The 14985-nt window shown below is 32.1% G+C and overlaps 1 protein-coding gene across 1 annotated transcript in view; it reads right to left on the bottom strand.

Annotated features, from left to right (window-relative positions):
- Positions 1 to 14985, bottom strand: part of MIPEP (mitochondrial intermediate peptidase) — a 163019-nt gene that overhangs the window by 131009 nt on the left and 17025 nt on the right. Inside the window, exons 6-8 of the mRNA XM_051986567.1 lie at positions 10121 to 10303; positions 9078 to 9234; positions 551 to 599 (exon numbers count right to left, since the gene is read on the bottom strand). Coding sequence (XP_051842527.1) covers positions 551 to 599; positions 9078 to 9234; positions 10121 to 10303 — 389 coding nt within the window. The remainder of the gene's footprint in view (positions 1 to 550; positions 600 to 9077; positions 9235 to 10120; positions 10304 to 14985) is intronic.

Raw genomic sequence — 14985 nt, 5'->3', positions numbered from 1 at the left:
GGACAAGAATGCTGGACTTGGATTCATAAAAACCTTAGCTTAGATGCTATCAGCTATGTAATTTAGTGTCCATGGGCCTCAGTGTTCTTATCTGTAAAATGTGAGGTTGGCTTTGATAATTTTAAAAGACCTTTCTAGCTTTATAATCTTTGATCCTATAGAATTTATGATCCTGTGAAGGACATATAAAAAGAAATACTTTTATACAAAGTAAATAATAAATACAACAAACAAGCATAGACTAGAAATAAATTTAATTTTGATAAATATTTATTGAGCAACTACCATGTAAAGAGTACATTATGTAAGACAATCCAAAAGCAAAACTCATGCAAATTCATGATAACATATCCATAATGGGTTACTAAAAAAAAAAAAAACAACCTATGAATTTGAGAACATTTCTAAATTTTAGTATGCAGAAGGGCAACCATTCCCCAAAGTTGCTTTGGAACTCAAAGAATATAATTCATGTTTTTTTCTTTTGCTATAAATTAACTATTTTATAATTAAGTATATATGCACTTAACAAAGTGAAATAAAAACTAACCTTTCAGAAAGTTTTTCAGACAATTTCTCAAGGAACTCTGTTACAATCTCTGGGGAAAAAAAGACTTAGTTATAGAAAAATGATTAACACACTAAAATGAATATAAGCTGATCACCATGAATTTCTACAAATTAAGATAATGCTCCAGGGAATAGGGACAATAGTATAACAAAATTAATGGCTTCTCAACAGTCTTTCAAGAATTATTTCATTGTCGGGTATTTAACTCCTATACTAATTATAGCAGCTAAGTGGTACAGTGAATAGTGTTGGGCTGATAGTCAAGAAAACAAGTCTTTCAAAGTTCAAATTTTGATCCCGGGCAAGTCACTTAACTCTATTTGTTTCAGTTTCTTCATTTGTAAAAAAAGCTACAGAAGGAATGGCAAACCACTCTAGAATTTCTGCCAAGAAAACCCCAAATGTGGTCAAAAGAATCGATCTGACTGAAAATGACTGAACAACAGCAACCAACTAATTAGCACTTAAGTTTAATTTAATTTGATTGAATTTAATTCAGGTGATCACTACACATACTACTGTAGGGAAGAATTCCTTAGAAAAAAAATAGAGTCACCCTCATAGTCAATAAAAGGCCAAGAAAAGTACTAAAGTATAATCTCAAAAATAAATGATGTCCATTCAAATCCAAGGCAAACTATTTAACATCACAGTAATACAAGATTATACTCCAAACACTGATGTCAAAGAGGGCAAAGTTGATCAGTTCTAGGAAGACCTGTAACATCTTCTAGAAATAATACCAAAAAAAAAAAAAAAAAAAAAGAGAGAGAGATATCACATTAATCATAGAGGCTTAGAATGCTAACATAGAAAATCAAAAGATCTTTGGAATATCAGGCATATTTGGCTTTGAAGAAATCATAGCAAAGACTAACAGAATTGTATCAAGATAAGAAGCCCTCTTTCAAAAACCCAAAAAACCACTTACTATATGCACATCACCAAATGGTCAATACAGAAATCAGACTAATAAAATACTTTGCAGCCAAAAGTGAAGCTCTATATAATTAGTTAAAATAATACCTCTAGGGGCAGCTAGGTGGTACAGTAGATAGAGCATCATCTTGAAGTCAGGAGGACCCAAGTTCAAATTTGACCTCAGACACATATTGCTTCCTAACTGTGTGACCCTGGGCAAGTCACTTAACCCCAATTGCCTCAGCAAAACAAATAAATGAATAAAATAAAATACTTAGACTGATAGATCACAAGCTTCTTATTGCAAAATTCAGCCTTAAATTGACGAAAGTAGAGAAAACCATCAGACCAAACCTTATAGGTATGGCCTAAATAATATCCTTTATGAATATGAAGTGGAAATGAATAGATATAAATGATTAGATCTGGAAAAGTACTTGAAGAACTATGGAAAGAGCTTGGCAATATTGTACAGGAGGCAGCAACAAAAAACATTCCAAAAGAAAAGAGCAAAAAAGTATCAAGTCTGCAACATTCAGCCCTCCTTACAGCCCAACTTTCATAGCCACTAGAAAAATCATAGCCTTGTATATGGGCTTTTGTCAGCAGCATGACATCTGTTTCTTAGTATGCTACTCAGATTTGCTATAGCTTTCGTTCCAAGAAGCAAGACATGTTTAATTTCATGGATTCAATTGCTATTTGCAGTGATCTCTGAGCCTAAAAATATAAATTCTGACATTGTTTCCATTTCTTTCCCCTTTATTTGGCAGGAAGTGATGAGACCAGTTGTCAAGGTCTTAGTTCTTCTGATGTTAAGCTTCAAAGACAGTTTGTTTACTCTTCTCTTTCACCCTGAAGAAGCTTCTTAATTTTTCTTCATTCTTGACCATTAGAGTAGTATTACTTGCATATCTGATATTATTGATATTTCTATCACCAACCTTAATTCTAGCTTTTTGATTTATCCAGCCTGGTATCTCTAATGACATATTCTGTAATATAAGGGCTGCAAGATAGCAGAGTATATAGAATATTAGCTCTCAAATCAAGAAGATTCATCTTCCTGAAATCAAATCGAGCTTCAGATAGAAACTAAGTAAAGAATAAGTAAAAAGAACTGGAGGAACAAATGGCAAACCTTCCAGTATTTGTGCCAAGAAAGACCAAATAAGGTCACGAAGACTTGGATATGACTGAAACGACTGAACAACAATTATGTATGTAAGCTAAATAAAGTGACAATATAGAGCTTTGTCATATTCCTTTCCCAATCTTAAACAATCATTTGTCCTATGTTCAGTTCTAACTGCTGCTTCTTGACCTGCATACACATTCCTTGGGATACAAAATAATCTGGTATTGCCATCTCTTTGAAAACTTGCCACATTTTATTGTAATTCACAATCAAAGGCTTTGGTGAAGTCAATGAAGCAAGAGTGGATGTTTTTCTGGAATTGCCTTGCTTTCTCCATAATTCAGCAAATGTTGGCAATCACGTCTCCAATGCCTCTGCCTCTCTGAAAACCAGCCTACATTTCTGGTTATTTTTCATTCACATACTGCTGAAGCTTAACTTGCAGAAAATCTTAAGCATAACCTTGTGGGTATGTGAAATGAGTGCATTGCAAAAAGTGATTTTTTTCTAATGCACTGGCCACTGCTAAATTTTCCAAATTGTATGATGCTTTAACAGCATCATCTTTTAGAGTTTTTACTAACCCAGCTGAATTTCATCACCTCCAGTAGCCTTATTGTTACAATGCTTCCTAAGGGCCACTTACCTTCATTCTCCAGGATATCTGGCTCTAGATCATTAGCCATTATGATTGATAATGGTTATTAGTGATATTAAAATCTTTTTTTACCTAGTTCTGTATATACTTAGCACATCTTCTTAATCTCTTCTACTTCTGTTAAGTCCCTATCATTTTTGTCTTTTTTCGTGCCCATTTTTGTGTGAAACAATCCCTTGGTATTTCTATTTTTCTTTTAGAGATCTCTAGTTTTCCCATTCTATTGTTTTCTTCTATTTCTTTGCATTCTCATTGAAGAAAACCTTATCTCTCTGTGCTATTCTCTGGGATTCTGCCTTCAGTTGATTATGCCTTTCCCTTTCTCTTTTTTCTTTCTTCAGCTATTTGTAAAGCCTTATCAGACATCTTACTTTCTTGGATTTTTTTTTCGGGTGCTGCCTCCTATATGAGACTACCAACCTCTTTTCATTGTTCTTAAGGTACTCTACCAGTACCTGAATATATCACTTCTACTTCATTTTCATAAGGGATGTTATTTAGGTCATATCTTTAAAGTCTGGTCTGATGTTTTCCCCTATTTTCTTCAATTTGTCTGAATTTTGCAATAAGAAGCTCACAATATGTGCTAAAGTCGTCTCCAGTTATTGTTTTAAATGGCTTTATAGAGCTTCTCCACTTTTGGCTGAAAAATATTTAATCAATCTAATTTCTGTATTGATTTTATATATATATATATATATATATATATATATATATATATATATATATATATAAAAATATGTTGAGTCCTACTTTAGCATCCAAATCCCCTATGACAAATGTGGCATCCTTATTTGGTGTTATTTCTGGATGTTAGAAGTCTTCATAGAACTGATCAACTATTGCAAAGGCAAGCTGTTTAACATCATAGTAATGAAAGTCTATGTTTCAAATATTGATGTTAAAATCATTTATACAAGTGAAAAAAAAAATCCCCAAACATAGCACAGTACTCAATACAACAGATGCAAAATATATTGTTTGGAGGAGGAGGTGAATCTTTATTTCACTGATGTAGAAAACTCTCATTGAGGAAATTCCCTCCACAGATACAACTTAGCAGTCATCTTCAACTTAAGTCTCAGAGTCTTTTATGAGGGATTGAGAGACCTAAATAACTAAGTCACAAGTATATATAAGAGAAAGGGCTTGAGTTGTTTCTGATTCCAATGTAGGCTCTTTAACCACTACACCCTGATGACTCAACAAGTATATTTAGATACTTAAAAAAAAAAATTTAATAGCTTTTTTTTCCCCCTGAGGTAATTGGGTTTAAGTTACTTGCCCAGTCACATAGCTAGGAAGTGTTAAGTGTCTGAGGCCAGATTTGAATTCAGGTCCTCCTGACTTCAGGCCTGGTGCTCTATCCACTGCACCACCTAAGCTGCCCCTAATAATAGCTTTTTATTTTCAAAATACATGCAAAAATAGTTTTCAACATTCACCCTTGCTCCAAATATGCAAATAATTATAATGATCTTTTTAGAAGTATTACATTTTATTAATAAATTACAGTTGTTATAACCCAGATTTCCATTTTATGGGTAAGTAAAAATGAGTAAAAAATTATAAATGATTAAACTTTAGTATGTAAGAATTTTTTTTTTTTTGGAGACAGAAAAAACAGCGGGAAACAAAAGAATCTACATTTTTAATTTGTTTCAAGAAGTGGCATGATGGTGTTCACTATGAGTCTGATCCCACCTCCAACATTTATGCATGTGTTTTGAAAATAAAAAGCTTTATTAAAAAAAAAGTTATAAAGAAGGGAAAGGGACCTATATGTGCAAGAATGTTTGTGGCAGCCCTCTTTGTAGTGGCCAGAAACTGGAAATTGAGTGGATGCCCATCAATTGGAAAATGACTGAATAAATTGTGGTATATGAATATTATGGAATATTATTGTTCGGTAAGAAATGACCAACAGAATGATTTCAGAAAGGCCTGGAAAGATTTACATGAACTGATGCTGAGTGAAATGAGCAGGACCAGGAGATCATTATATACTTCAACAACAATACTATATGATGATCAATTCTGATGGATCTGGCCATTTTCAGCAAGGAGATGAACCAAACCAGTTCTAATGGAGCAGTAATAAACTGAACCAGCTACACCCAGGAAAAGAACTCTGGGAGATGACTAAGAACCATTACATAGAATTCCCAATTCCTTTATTTTTGCCCGCCTGCATTTTTGATTTCCTTCACAGGCTAATTGTACAATATTTCAGAATCCAATTCTTTTTACACAGCAAAACAACAGTTTGAACATGTATACTTATTTTGTATTTAATTTATACTTTAATATATTTAACATGTATTGGTCAACCTGCCACCTAAGGGAGGGGGTGGAGGGAAGGAGGTGAAAAATTGGAACAAAAGGTTGGCAATTATCAATGCTGTAAAATTCCCATGCATATAACTTGTAAATAAAAAGCTATTAAAAAAAAAAAGTTAGAATCTGAATTATACACAACTAATATGTTGTGTATGATGAAAGACCTCTCAAAAAACAAAATGTAGAGTGAGGGGAATTTCTTTATGAATAATTAAGCAAAATCTTAAAAAGAAAAATCAAAGTCAATCAACAAGCATTTATATCATTGTGCTAAGTGCTAGAATGCAAAGAAAGAAAAAGTCAAAAACACAAGACATTATAGTCTTCACTTCTGTATAATTGTATTGGCTGCTCTTATAGGAATTCTTTAATTCTAGATATGAATTTAAAACTTTTTACAATGGATTTGTGTGTTTATTGCCTTGGCAAAAATATGTAATTGTCAAAAAGATTTTATCTTTTTTTTTTTTTAACCCAGGTAATATTTGCTTCTGATTTTAAATTATCCCCTCTTTTTATCCAAGTTAAATGAGACACTGAAAACAATTTTAGATTTGAGGATTAAGCAAAGGGTCCCTGGGCTTCTTGGTCTTCAACATTAAGACAGAATTCCTCATGCATATATCTATAACTATAAAAACTGTCCCAAATAAACTTTTAACATTAATGGCTATGGAAGGGAGAATAGTTGATCAAGTTGTGGTATATGAATATAATGGAATACTATCATATTGTCAAAAAATAATGAAGGGGAAAATTTCAGAGAAACCTAGAAAAAATGAACTGATAAAGAGTAAGTGAGCAGAAGCAGAAAGAATTTTTACAACAACATTATTGTAAAGAAAAACTTTAAGAGACTTAAGAACTCTGATGAAAGTAGTCACCAACCATGATTACAAAGGACTCAGGATGAAGTAAGCTACCTACTTTATTGTTAGAGAAGTGATGGACTCACAGTATAGATGTAAACTTTTTTATTTTTTTTTTGGACATGGATAATACAGTAATTTGTTTTGCTTGACAATGAATATATGTTGAAAGGAACTTACTTTCTTTTTTTCCCCCCATAATAAGGGGGAGGAAAGAGAAAAATGTACAAGTACAGAATTAAAAAGATTAATTGGGCAAGGGCCCAATTGAAAGTGAATAGCACAAATCTATAGAAGATGAGGTTTACATCTTTTTATGTTTTCCTCCAATAATATTCTGGGACCAGGAAGAAAGACAGAAAAAGGAAGCAGTGAAAATAACTCAAGGTTGGATTGGATAAAAGAAGGTCTTAGGGGTATCATTAAAAATGCCTAACGAAAGCATGCTCAGCCCAGGTTGGAAGCAATAGACCTTTGTTTGGTTTTTAGAGCTATAAATAGGCAACATCCATGAGCACTAACTGATCAAGATTTAGCATATTTATACAGAATTGTGACCAGACACAAAATTAACCTACCAATTAATGACATACAGAATTAAACCAAGCTACACAATAATTAAATATAACTTATAAACAGTTCAAATAGATTAGAATTTTTGCTTTTTTTTTTACACAGCCAAATTGAATTTTAACTTTTCTTCCCTTTTTATAATCAGAATGAATGTGAACAGTTTTCCCTAACTTAATCTTTTAATAATAATGAGCTTATTAACTTATTAACTTTTAATCTATTAATTTAATTAAATCTATAAATCTTATAATTTACTAACCTTTTTTTTTTTTTTTTAACAATTATTATGACAATCAACACTACCCAAAAACTAGGGGAATGGATCTTGCTTAAAATCACATGAAAAAGTAGGACTTTGTAAAGGGCTGAAACTCTGAATAGTGCATTAGAATCAGACAACCGAGCACTTAAGGCTAATTAACTATTGGACAATACTCTATTAGCATATGCTTGGAAAAATGGCCCTTCTTTCTCACTATTCCGTGCTGGCTCAATCTTTTAGTGTATACAGATAATGGCAGGAGAAATTAAGGGGTGAAGCAGGACAAGCCAGAGTCACTTTGGAGGAGGACAAGGAGAAGGGAGATTTGTAGGTGGAGAGCATGTGGCAGTTTTGTCAATCTCCTTCACTTCTCCCCCTAAGACCAAGAACTTTTGTTTATCCTGACTCCAGCTGATTCTGAGACCTCCAGGGAGCTAACCCAGATTTCAGAGGATTTTAAATTTAGATTAGCAGAAAAGTGATGTGAGAATGGATATGCAGCCCAGGAGGAGGAGCCAAAAAAAAAAAAAAATTATGAGAACATTGAATCAGGGTTTGAGGGCAGAAAAAAGATGAAGGTTTAAGGTTTACAAAAACAATTTAATGGGAATCCAGGCGACAAAACTGTGCAACTGAGCTAATATAATCTGTTCCTCATGATCTTTTAATACAAGCAGCAACAGCGGCATCCTCTTTTCTAGATATTCTCCCTAAGCAAACCATATTTTTTAATCTTCTCCCTTGATGTCATCACCTCTTTTACTTGCTACATCATATGAAGACATACCATAAAACAAAGAGGTAAAAATGATCATTTGTAATGGATGAACTTTTAAAAATTTCAATATACTGCCATTCTTCTTGATTTTTTTTTTCTGTTAGGAGGAAGAGGAGGAAGATGAAGAAAAATAGATTTTTATAATATTCTCTTTGTAGAATGAGGGCTTGAGATGGAATATAAGGAAGGAAAATTATTAGTTATGGCATTACAAGAGTCCACAAGTTGGAAAGGCTTGAGAGTTTCAGCAATATAAATTCAAGTTCTTTTAATTCTCTAACATTACTTTTAATTAGAAACAAAAAGATAAACCAAAAAGCTTTTGAGACAGAAAGGAATCTGAAATAGGAATCTAAAAGGAAATCTAAAATAATATGGAATCTAGGGAATTTAAAAGGAATGAAAAATATGGCAATAGGTAATTTTTACAAAGGACTGCTCCTTTCCAAGTACTAAACTTCTTTTTAAAAAGTGGTTTAGAATATTACAATTTTACATAATCCAGACTATATTATTCTTTGATCCATTCTCCAATAAAAAAACTATTCATTCTTTCCCCCTTCTCACATACCATGTACCAACTTAAACTACAAAAAAAATTAGTGTAGTATCAACAGAGGAGAAACAAAAATTCAAATATCTCTCATCCTCAAATGTACAGAGAGATAAAAACAATACAATTAGGAAAAATAAATGATCAATTAATAGCAATAAAAAGAATAATATGGAATATAATATGGAAGCAAAGTGAACAAATCACATTCACTGTTTCAAATTAATAATCATATAGATCAAACAACAAGTACATGTTATCATATAAGAATTAAATATACTAACTTAAAAATATTTACTATTAGAAACTAAATTTCACACATACCAAATTTCTATTTAAACCTTAAAAATGCACACACACACACACACACACACACACACACACACACACAATTAAGATGAATATACTTCTGACCTGGGCTTTTAGCTATTGTTCCTTGAAGAGCTCGATGGGCAAACGTGGAATAGCCTACCAATTTTGCAAGATGATCTCTACTGCTAAGTAATTCTTCTAAACAGTTCAGCTGGTCAGGATTGGGGTAAAGAAAAACTTTGTAAGCCACTTCTCGTACCTATATTCAAAGAGTAAATAATAATTAATATCAATTACATTATGTAAAATTTTATTTAAGCATAAAAAAGGACAAATATCATCATACTATGTGTGTATTGGAAGATTGATATGTCATATCCTTATTAAAAAGGTATTTAAAATGACTACTAGTTATCTGAGGCCACATATTGAATAATGAAAGAAACCAGGTTAAGATCTTCAAGGAATGGCTAATAAGGAAAAGTAAACCACTATAAAACAATTTTTTCATCTAAACTTTAAAAGAAATCCCTAAAGAGAATTTTAAATAAGTATGGAAATGTTTTAGTGCCTTGGAAAAAAATCTAAGACAAAATGATATTATTTTTTAGATAGAGGTTCAGGGTTTAAATTATTGAAAGTAAAAATGAATTTACATATTACTTTATAGCTCTAGGTTTCCCTTTTGACTTTGTAATGCTAATTTAATTACATGCTACAAATAAATTAAATCAAAGTATGTATTATTTATGATAATAATCTGGGTTCATAAGAATGGGTTATTATTATACACGTTCTCAAATGTGGCTTATATAATCCTGAGCTTGGTTTATAATTGTGTTCTTAATTCTATATAGCTTCAGCCACATGGTCTCCCTAGGTGTAACAGCCACCTATATTAGTTGCCAGAGATGGACTTCACTTAAGGGATAGTCTAAATTAGAAGCAAAACAAAGGTAATTTTTATTATATCTTTGAAGACATGAGCAGCACCAATAAGAATTAGTAACTATTTTTATTATTAGGGTTACTAACATTACAGTTTTTTAAAAAGATATTCCTATAGCACTGATGAATTATTTTTAAAATAGTACCTGCATCCAGGATTAAAAATAACTTTTAAAATGTGATTTTAAAATACATACCAAATCATCCGAAGACTCTGCATGTAAACTACTGATTAATGCATGATCTCCATCATGTACAAAGTTATAGAGGATATGCTTAGGTAAGAGTTGCTTGTCAATTTTGTTCGGAAAATGGGTTTGCATAATAAAAGCACTGCTCAGATCCAAGATCTTTACATTAAGGTCCACTGCTCTTTTACGCTATATAAGAAAGAAACAAAACACAATTTAGTTCAATTAAATTTTAATCATTTACAACCAGTTTTCTAAAGATACCCAGTAATTGCAATTTATCCAGTAAATGCAATAAGGCATTTTATAATTTAAGTAATTTAATTAGGGGCAGTTAGGTGGCACAATGGATAGAGCACTAGCCCTGAAGTCAGTAAGACCTGAGTTCAAATCTGGCCTCAGGCACTTAACACTTTCTAGCTGTGTGACCATAGGCAAGTCACTTAACCCCAATTGCCTCAGCAAGAAAAAAAAAGAAGAAAAGGATGACAGAAGAATCAATACATTTAAAAAAATAATAATTGTCAATTCTGATGGAGTGAATCTTTCCAATAATCTGATGATTGTGGCTAGTTCCAATGATCTTGTGATGAAGAGAGGTATCTACACCCAGAGAAAGGACTGTGGGAACTGAGTGTGGACCACAACATAGCATTTTCACTTTTTTTGTTGTTTGCTTGCATTTTGTTTTCTTCTTTTTGATCTGATTTTTCTTGTGCAGCAAGATTATTGTATAAATATGTATATGTGTTTGTATATATATATATTGGATTTAACATACATTTTAACATGTTTAACATATTGGATTGCTTGCCATCTGGGGAGGGGGAAGGGGGGAAAAAGAGAAAATTTGGAACACAAGAGTTTATAGGGGTCAATGTTGACAAATTATCCATGCATATTTTTGGGGGGGAGGGGAAGCTTTAATAATAAATAAATAAAAATGCTGAAATAATTTAGTTTTTTGCAAGAACATGAGTATTCTTAAAATTTTACAGTGATTTCATGTTTTAATATTATTGGCATAAAATCAAAATTTCTATCATTTGAGTTAAATCCCTATTTTCTGAAGATTATATCATGTAGGGATGCTATAATATCTTTTTTTTTTTAATTATCTATTCCAAAGAAATCATAAAAAAGGGGAAAGAATCCACAAGTGCAAAAATGCAGCAGTCCTTTTGTAGTGGCAAGGAACTGGAATTGAGTGGATGCCCATCAAGTAGGGAATGGTTGAATAAATTAAAGCATATGAGAATATACTAGAATATTATTGTTCTATAAGAAATGATGAGCAGACTGATTTTAGAAAAGCTTGGGAAGACTTACATGAACTAATGTTAAATGAATTGAATAGAACCAAAAGTACATTGTACACAGCAATAACAAGATTATAAGATGATCAACTGTGATGGACTTGGCTCTTTTTAGAAATGAGGTGATTCAAGGCAAAAAATACTATGTAGTGGTAAGAATTATACGTATCCAGAGAGAGAACCATGGAGACTGAATATAGAAAAGCTTTTTGTTGTTGTTATTTTTTGTGTGTCTATTTTTTCTTTCTAGTGTTTTTCTTTCTCCTTTTGATCTGATTTTTTTTGTGCAGAATGACAAATATGTAAATGTTTGGAAGAATTGCACATTTTTAACCTATATTGGATTGCTTGTTGTCTACAGGATAGGGGAGGGAGAGAGAAAAGAGAAAAATTTGAACACAAGGTTTTGCAAGGGTGAATGCTGAAAATTATCTTTGCATGTAGTTGGAAAAATAAAAAGCTATTATTAAAAAAAAAAGTGAAAACCCAAGTAGAGCATATTAACAAGAGCTTAGATGATTTGTTAAAAGAAATTGAAAAGTCAGAAGCTGAAAAAAAAAATAAACCTGCCCCTTACAACACTCTTAACAGACAAAATACTAGGCTGCATGGGCTTCCCCAGTATATTTTTAGATCATTACATAATTCAAAAAGAAACTATTCAAAGAATTACAGAATAAAAGAGTGGTATAGAAAATATTGAATCTTTTAAAAATGCATTTAAATGAAATATTTCAAAAACAAAGAGATAGTTGATAGTTAAATCAGAGGATGTACTTGAGGCAGGAAGAAGAAGCAAAAGGCAAGTGCAATAGTCCAAACATGAAGTAATGAGATCACTTTCAGGCTGTTGACAGTGTCACAGAAGACAAAGGGACACATATGAAAGATGCTGCAAAGGTAAACTTGACAGGACTTGGCAAAAAATTGGATATGGGAGAAGAGATGAGAGACTGAGGAGTCTAGAATGATCCCAAGATTGGAAGTCTGGGCTTCCATATAGAAAAGTTCAGAAGCGAGCAGGATTTGGGGAGAAAGATGAATTCAGTTCCAGAAGAACTGAACTGAAGAAGTTTGTATGTCCAATAGACAACTGGATATATGAGTCTAAATGTTAGGAAAGAGGTTAGGATGGAATAAGTAGATTTAAGACCCATCTACAGATGATAATTGAATCCATGAAAATTCTTGAGATCACCAAAAGAATGAAATCATTTGTGCATGTAGGATTTGCATTGTAAGGAGACACACCATCTTTTGTGAGATGGGGGGGAAGGAAATAAGATACCTTGACATGACAGCTGAGTGATTTGAGATGAGAAGAGGAAAAGAGGAAGTTTTTTTCAGTGAAAAATGGGGAGAGGTTTGGGGGTAAGGAGGAGTGGGAATTATTTATTATAGGCTTGAGGGGAAATGAGGTTTGGGAAAACCACTGTGCAGTAACAGGGATAGGTAGTCAATTAGCAAGGCTAATTTCCTTGGCACAGTGAGGACCTAATTGAGATTAAAATATTTTTGTATTCTTTCATTCATCCATTCACCAAGTAGCAATTATACACCAGATCAACACATATTAGCTTAAACAAGTTACTTTATTTATTTAAAAATAAAAAGTTTAAAATCTTCTGCCTGCTTTACAGAGATAATCTGAAGTTCCATTAGGATAATATGATTTAAAAGCACTTTGTAAAATGTAAACAACTGTAGAAATGAAAGCTATTTGCTAAGAAATGAAGCCATATTTCTCCTGGTAAAATAAAAGGATTATAAGATAAGCCATTAAATATGATTGGTATAGTAAGTTATTTCTCATAACTGTACACTTCAGTCAAAGACTTGTCTCAGAAGGTAAGGCTTAGAGAAAGAAACAAATAGGAGTCAGCAATATTATTTTAAAAGAATCAAAAGTCTTGTAAAACGTAAAAAATGTAAATGTTGGTGCCTCAGTGTTATGTTTCAGACTTTTTTATATCCCCATCATCTAGCACAGTACTTTTTGCACATTAGGAACTTAATAAATATTTTTTTTGTTATTAATGATAATAGTTGAAGGAATATATCTTCTTAGTGTCCAAAGACAATTTAAATTGAAGGTTTCCTCAGGAATAATTTCATAAAAAATGAACATTATAGATAAGATGGGCTCCTTTCTAAATTTAAGTTTCAATAAAATTTAAACTATGCTTAATAAAACTTAAAATCTATAGAGAATAAAAATTAAAAATGATCTTTAATGTAAATATGATCAATTTAATTCAGGATTAAATCTTGTAAAATTCAAATATTCATTGAATGGTATCTAGCAACATGCCAAGATTGTACTATAAACATAAAAATGTACTTCCTCATTGGAAATGCCAACTTCATATGAAAATAAATGAATAAAGCATAACTTTTGCATCAATTCCATGCTTTTCCTACTTCTACTTTTCAGTTTTATATTTTGCTTAAAATATGACACAACTAATCACCACCTAATAGCAATTAATGAAATATCAATAAGATAGTAAATTAAAAATTAAAATCTGTTCCTAAAACTCCAAAATTCTTCTTAATTTTTAGCAGGAGAACAAAAGGAATTGACTAAACCAAATCAAAAAAATTTGTACTATGAGTGATGGGCAATGATAAAAATCAAAACTAGGGATCAACTGTCAATTCATTTTTTTCCTGATTCCATCAGTGACATCTTAGGACTCTGAGCACATATAGCCACACTGTGCCTCAGTTTGTTCATTTGAAAATAGAAAGTCTTCTCTCCTTCCACAAATCTAAAACACAGTATTGGATTGGTCATTGGTCCTTTCATGCAAAAATGTTCTATCATATTTACATAAGTGTACATGAGTATAGCCTTAGCAATGGACTTTACTGGTTGTCCAACTACCAACTGAATTTCAAAGGAATCATTACTAACCAATTTCGGAGTATAATAATTTAGGAAGATCAATAATTACTGCCGAATTTAAATTTTGAGTTTCTCACCTTTTCAGACAGTCTTTCCCTATAAATTGTTAAGCTATAGGATCCTGCTTTTACCTTTTCTAAAGGTTTTGAATCCTCCTTCTCCTAAAACCTAGGAAACATGTCAGGCTACACCCAGTTTTCTTCAACTCTGTCACAAAATTTACACTGAAGAAGTCATCTCTTCCCAAGATTGCCATCATTTCTACCTCAGCAATCTAGCCCTGAAGTTCCCCTTATGGTTTCCTCCACTTCTTCAAGAATGAAATAAACATATAAGCAAACCAAGAAATTATTCTTTCCTGTGCTGTAGGCAGAGAGTATTCCAGGAAATAGTGGGATAATTGAAATTCTGCATCATTTCTTTATCTTATCTGTGTGCTAGCTTTCCTCTACCTATTTCATCTTTCTATCTAGGTGATCTATCATACAAAGACACAACAATTTTATGCTTTTGTATCTCTCCCTGAAGATATTCATAAAAATGCCCTCTTCCATGTTTTCCTCTTCTGGTAACTAGATTTCTCAGATGAGTAGATCTTCATATGTAACTGCTATATTACAGTCTGCCCCTTCCTTTCACTTAATCTG

This window comes from Antechinus flavipes, chromosome 3 (genome assembly GCF_016432865.1).
Source record: "Antechinus flavipes isolate AdamAnt ecotype Samford, QLD, Australia chromosome 3, AdamAnt_v2, whole genome shotgun sequence".
NCBI lineage: Eukaryota > Metazoa > Chordata > Mammalia > Dasyuromorphia > Dasyuridae > Antechinus > Antechinus flavipes.
This window is presented reverse-complemented; position numbering and strand designations above follow the sequence as displayed.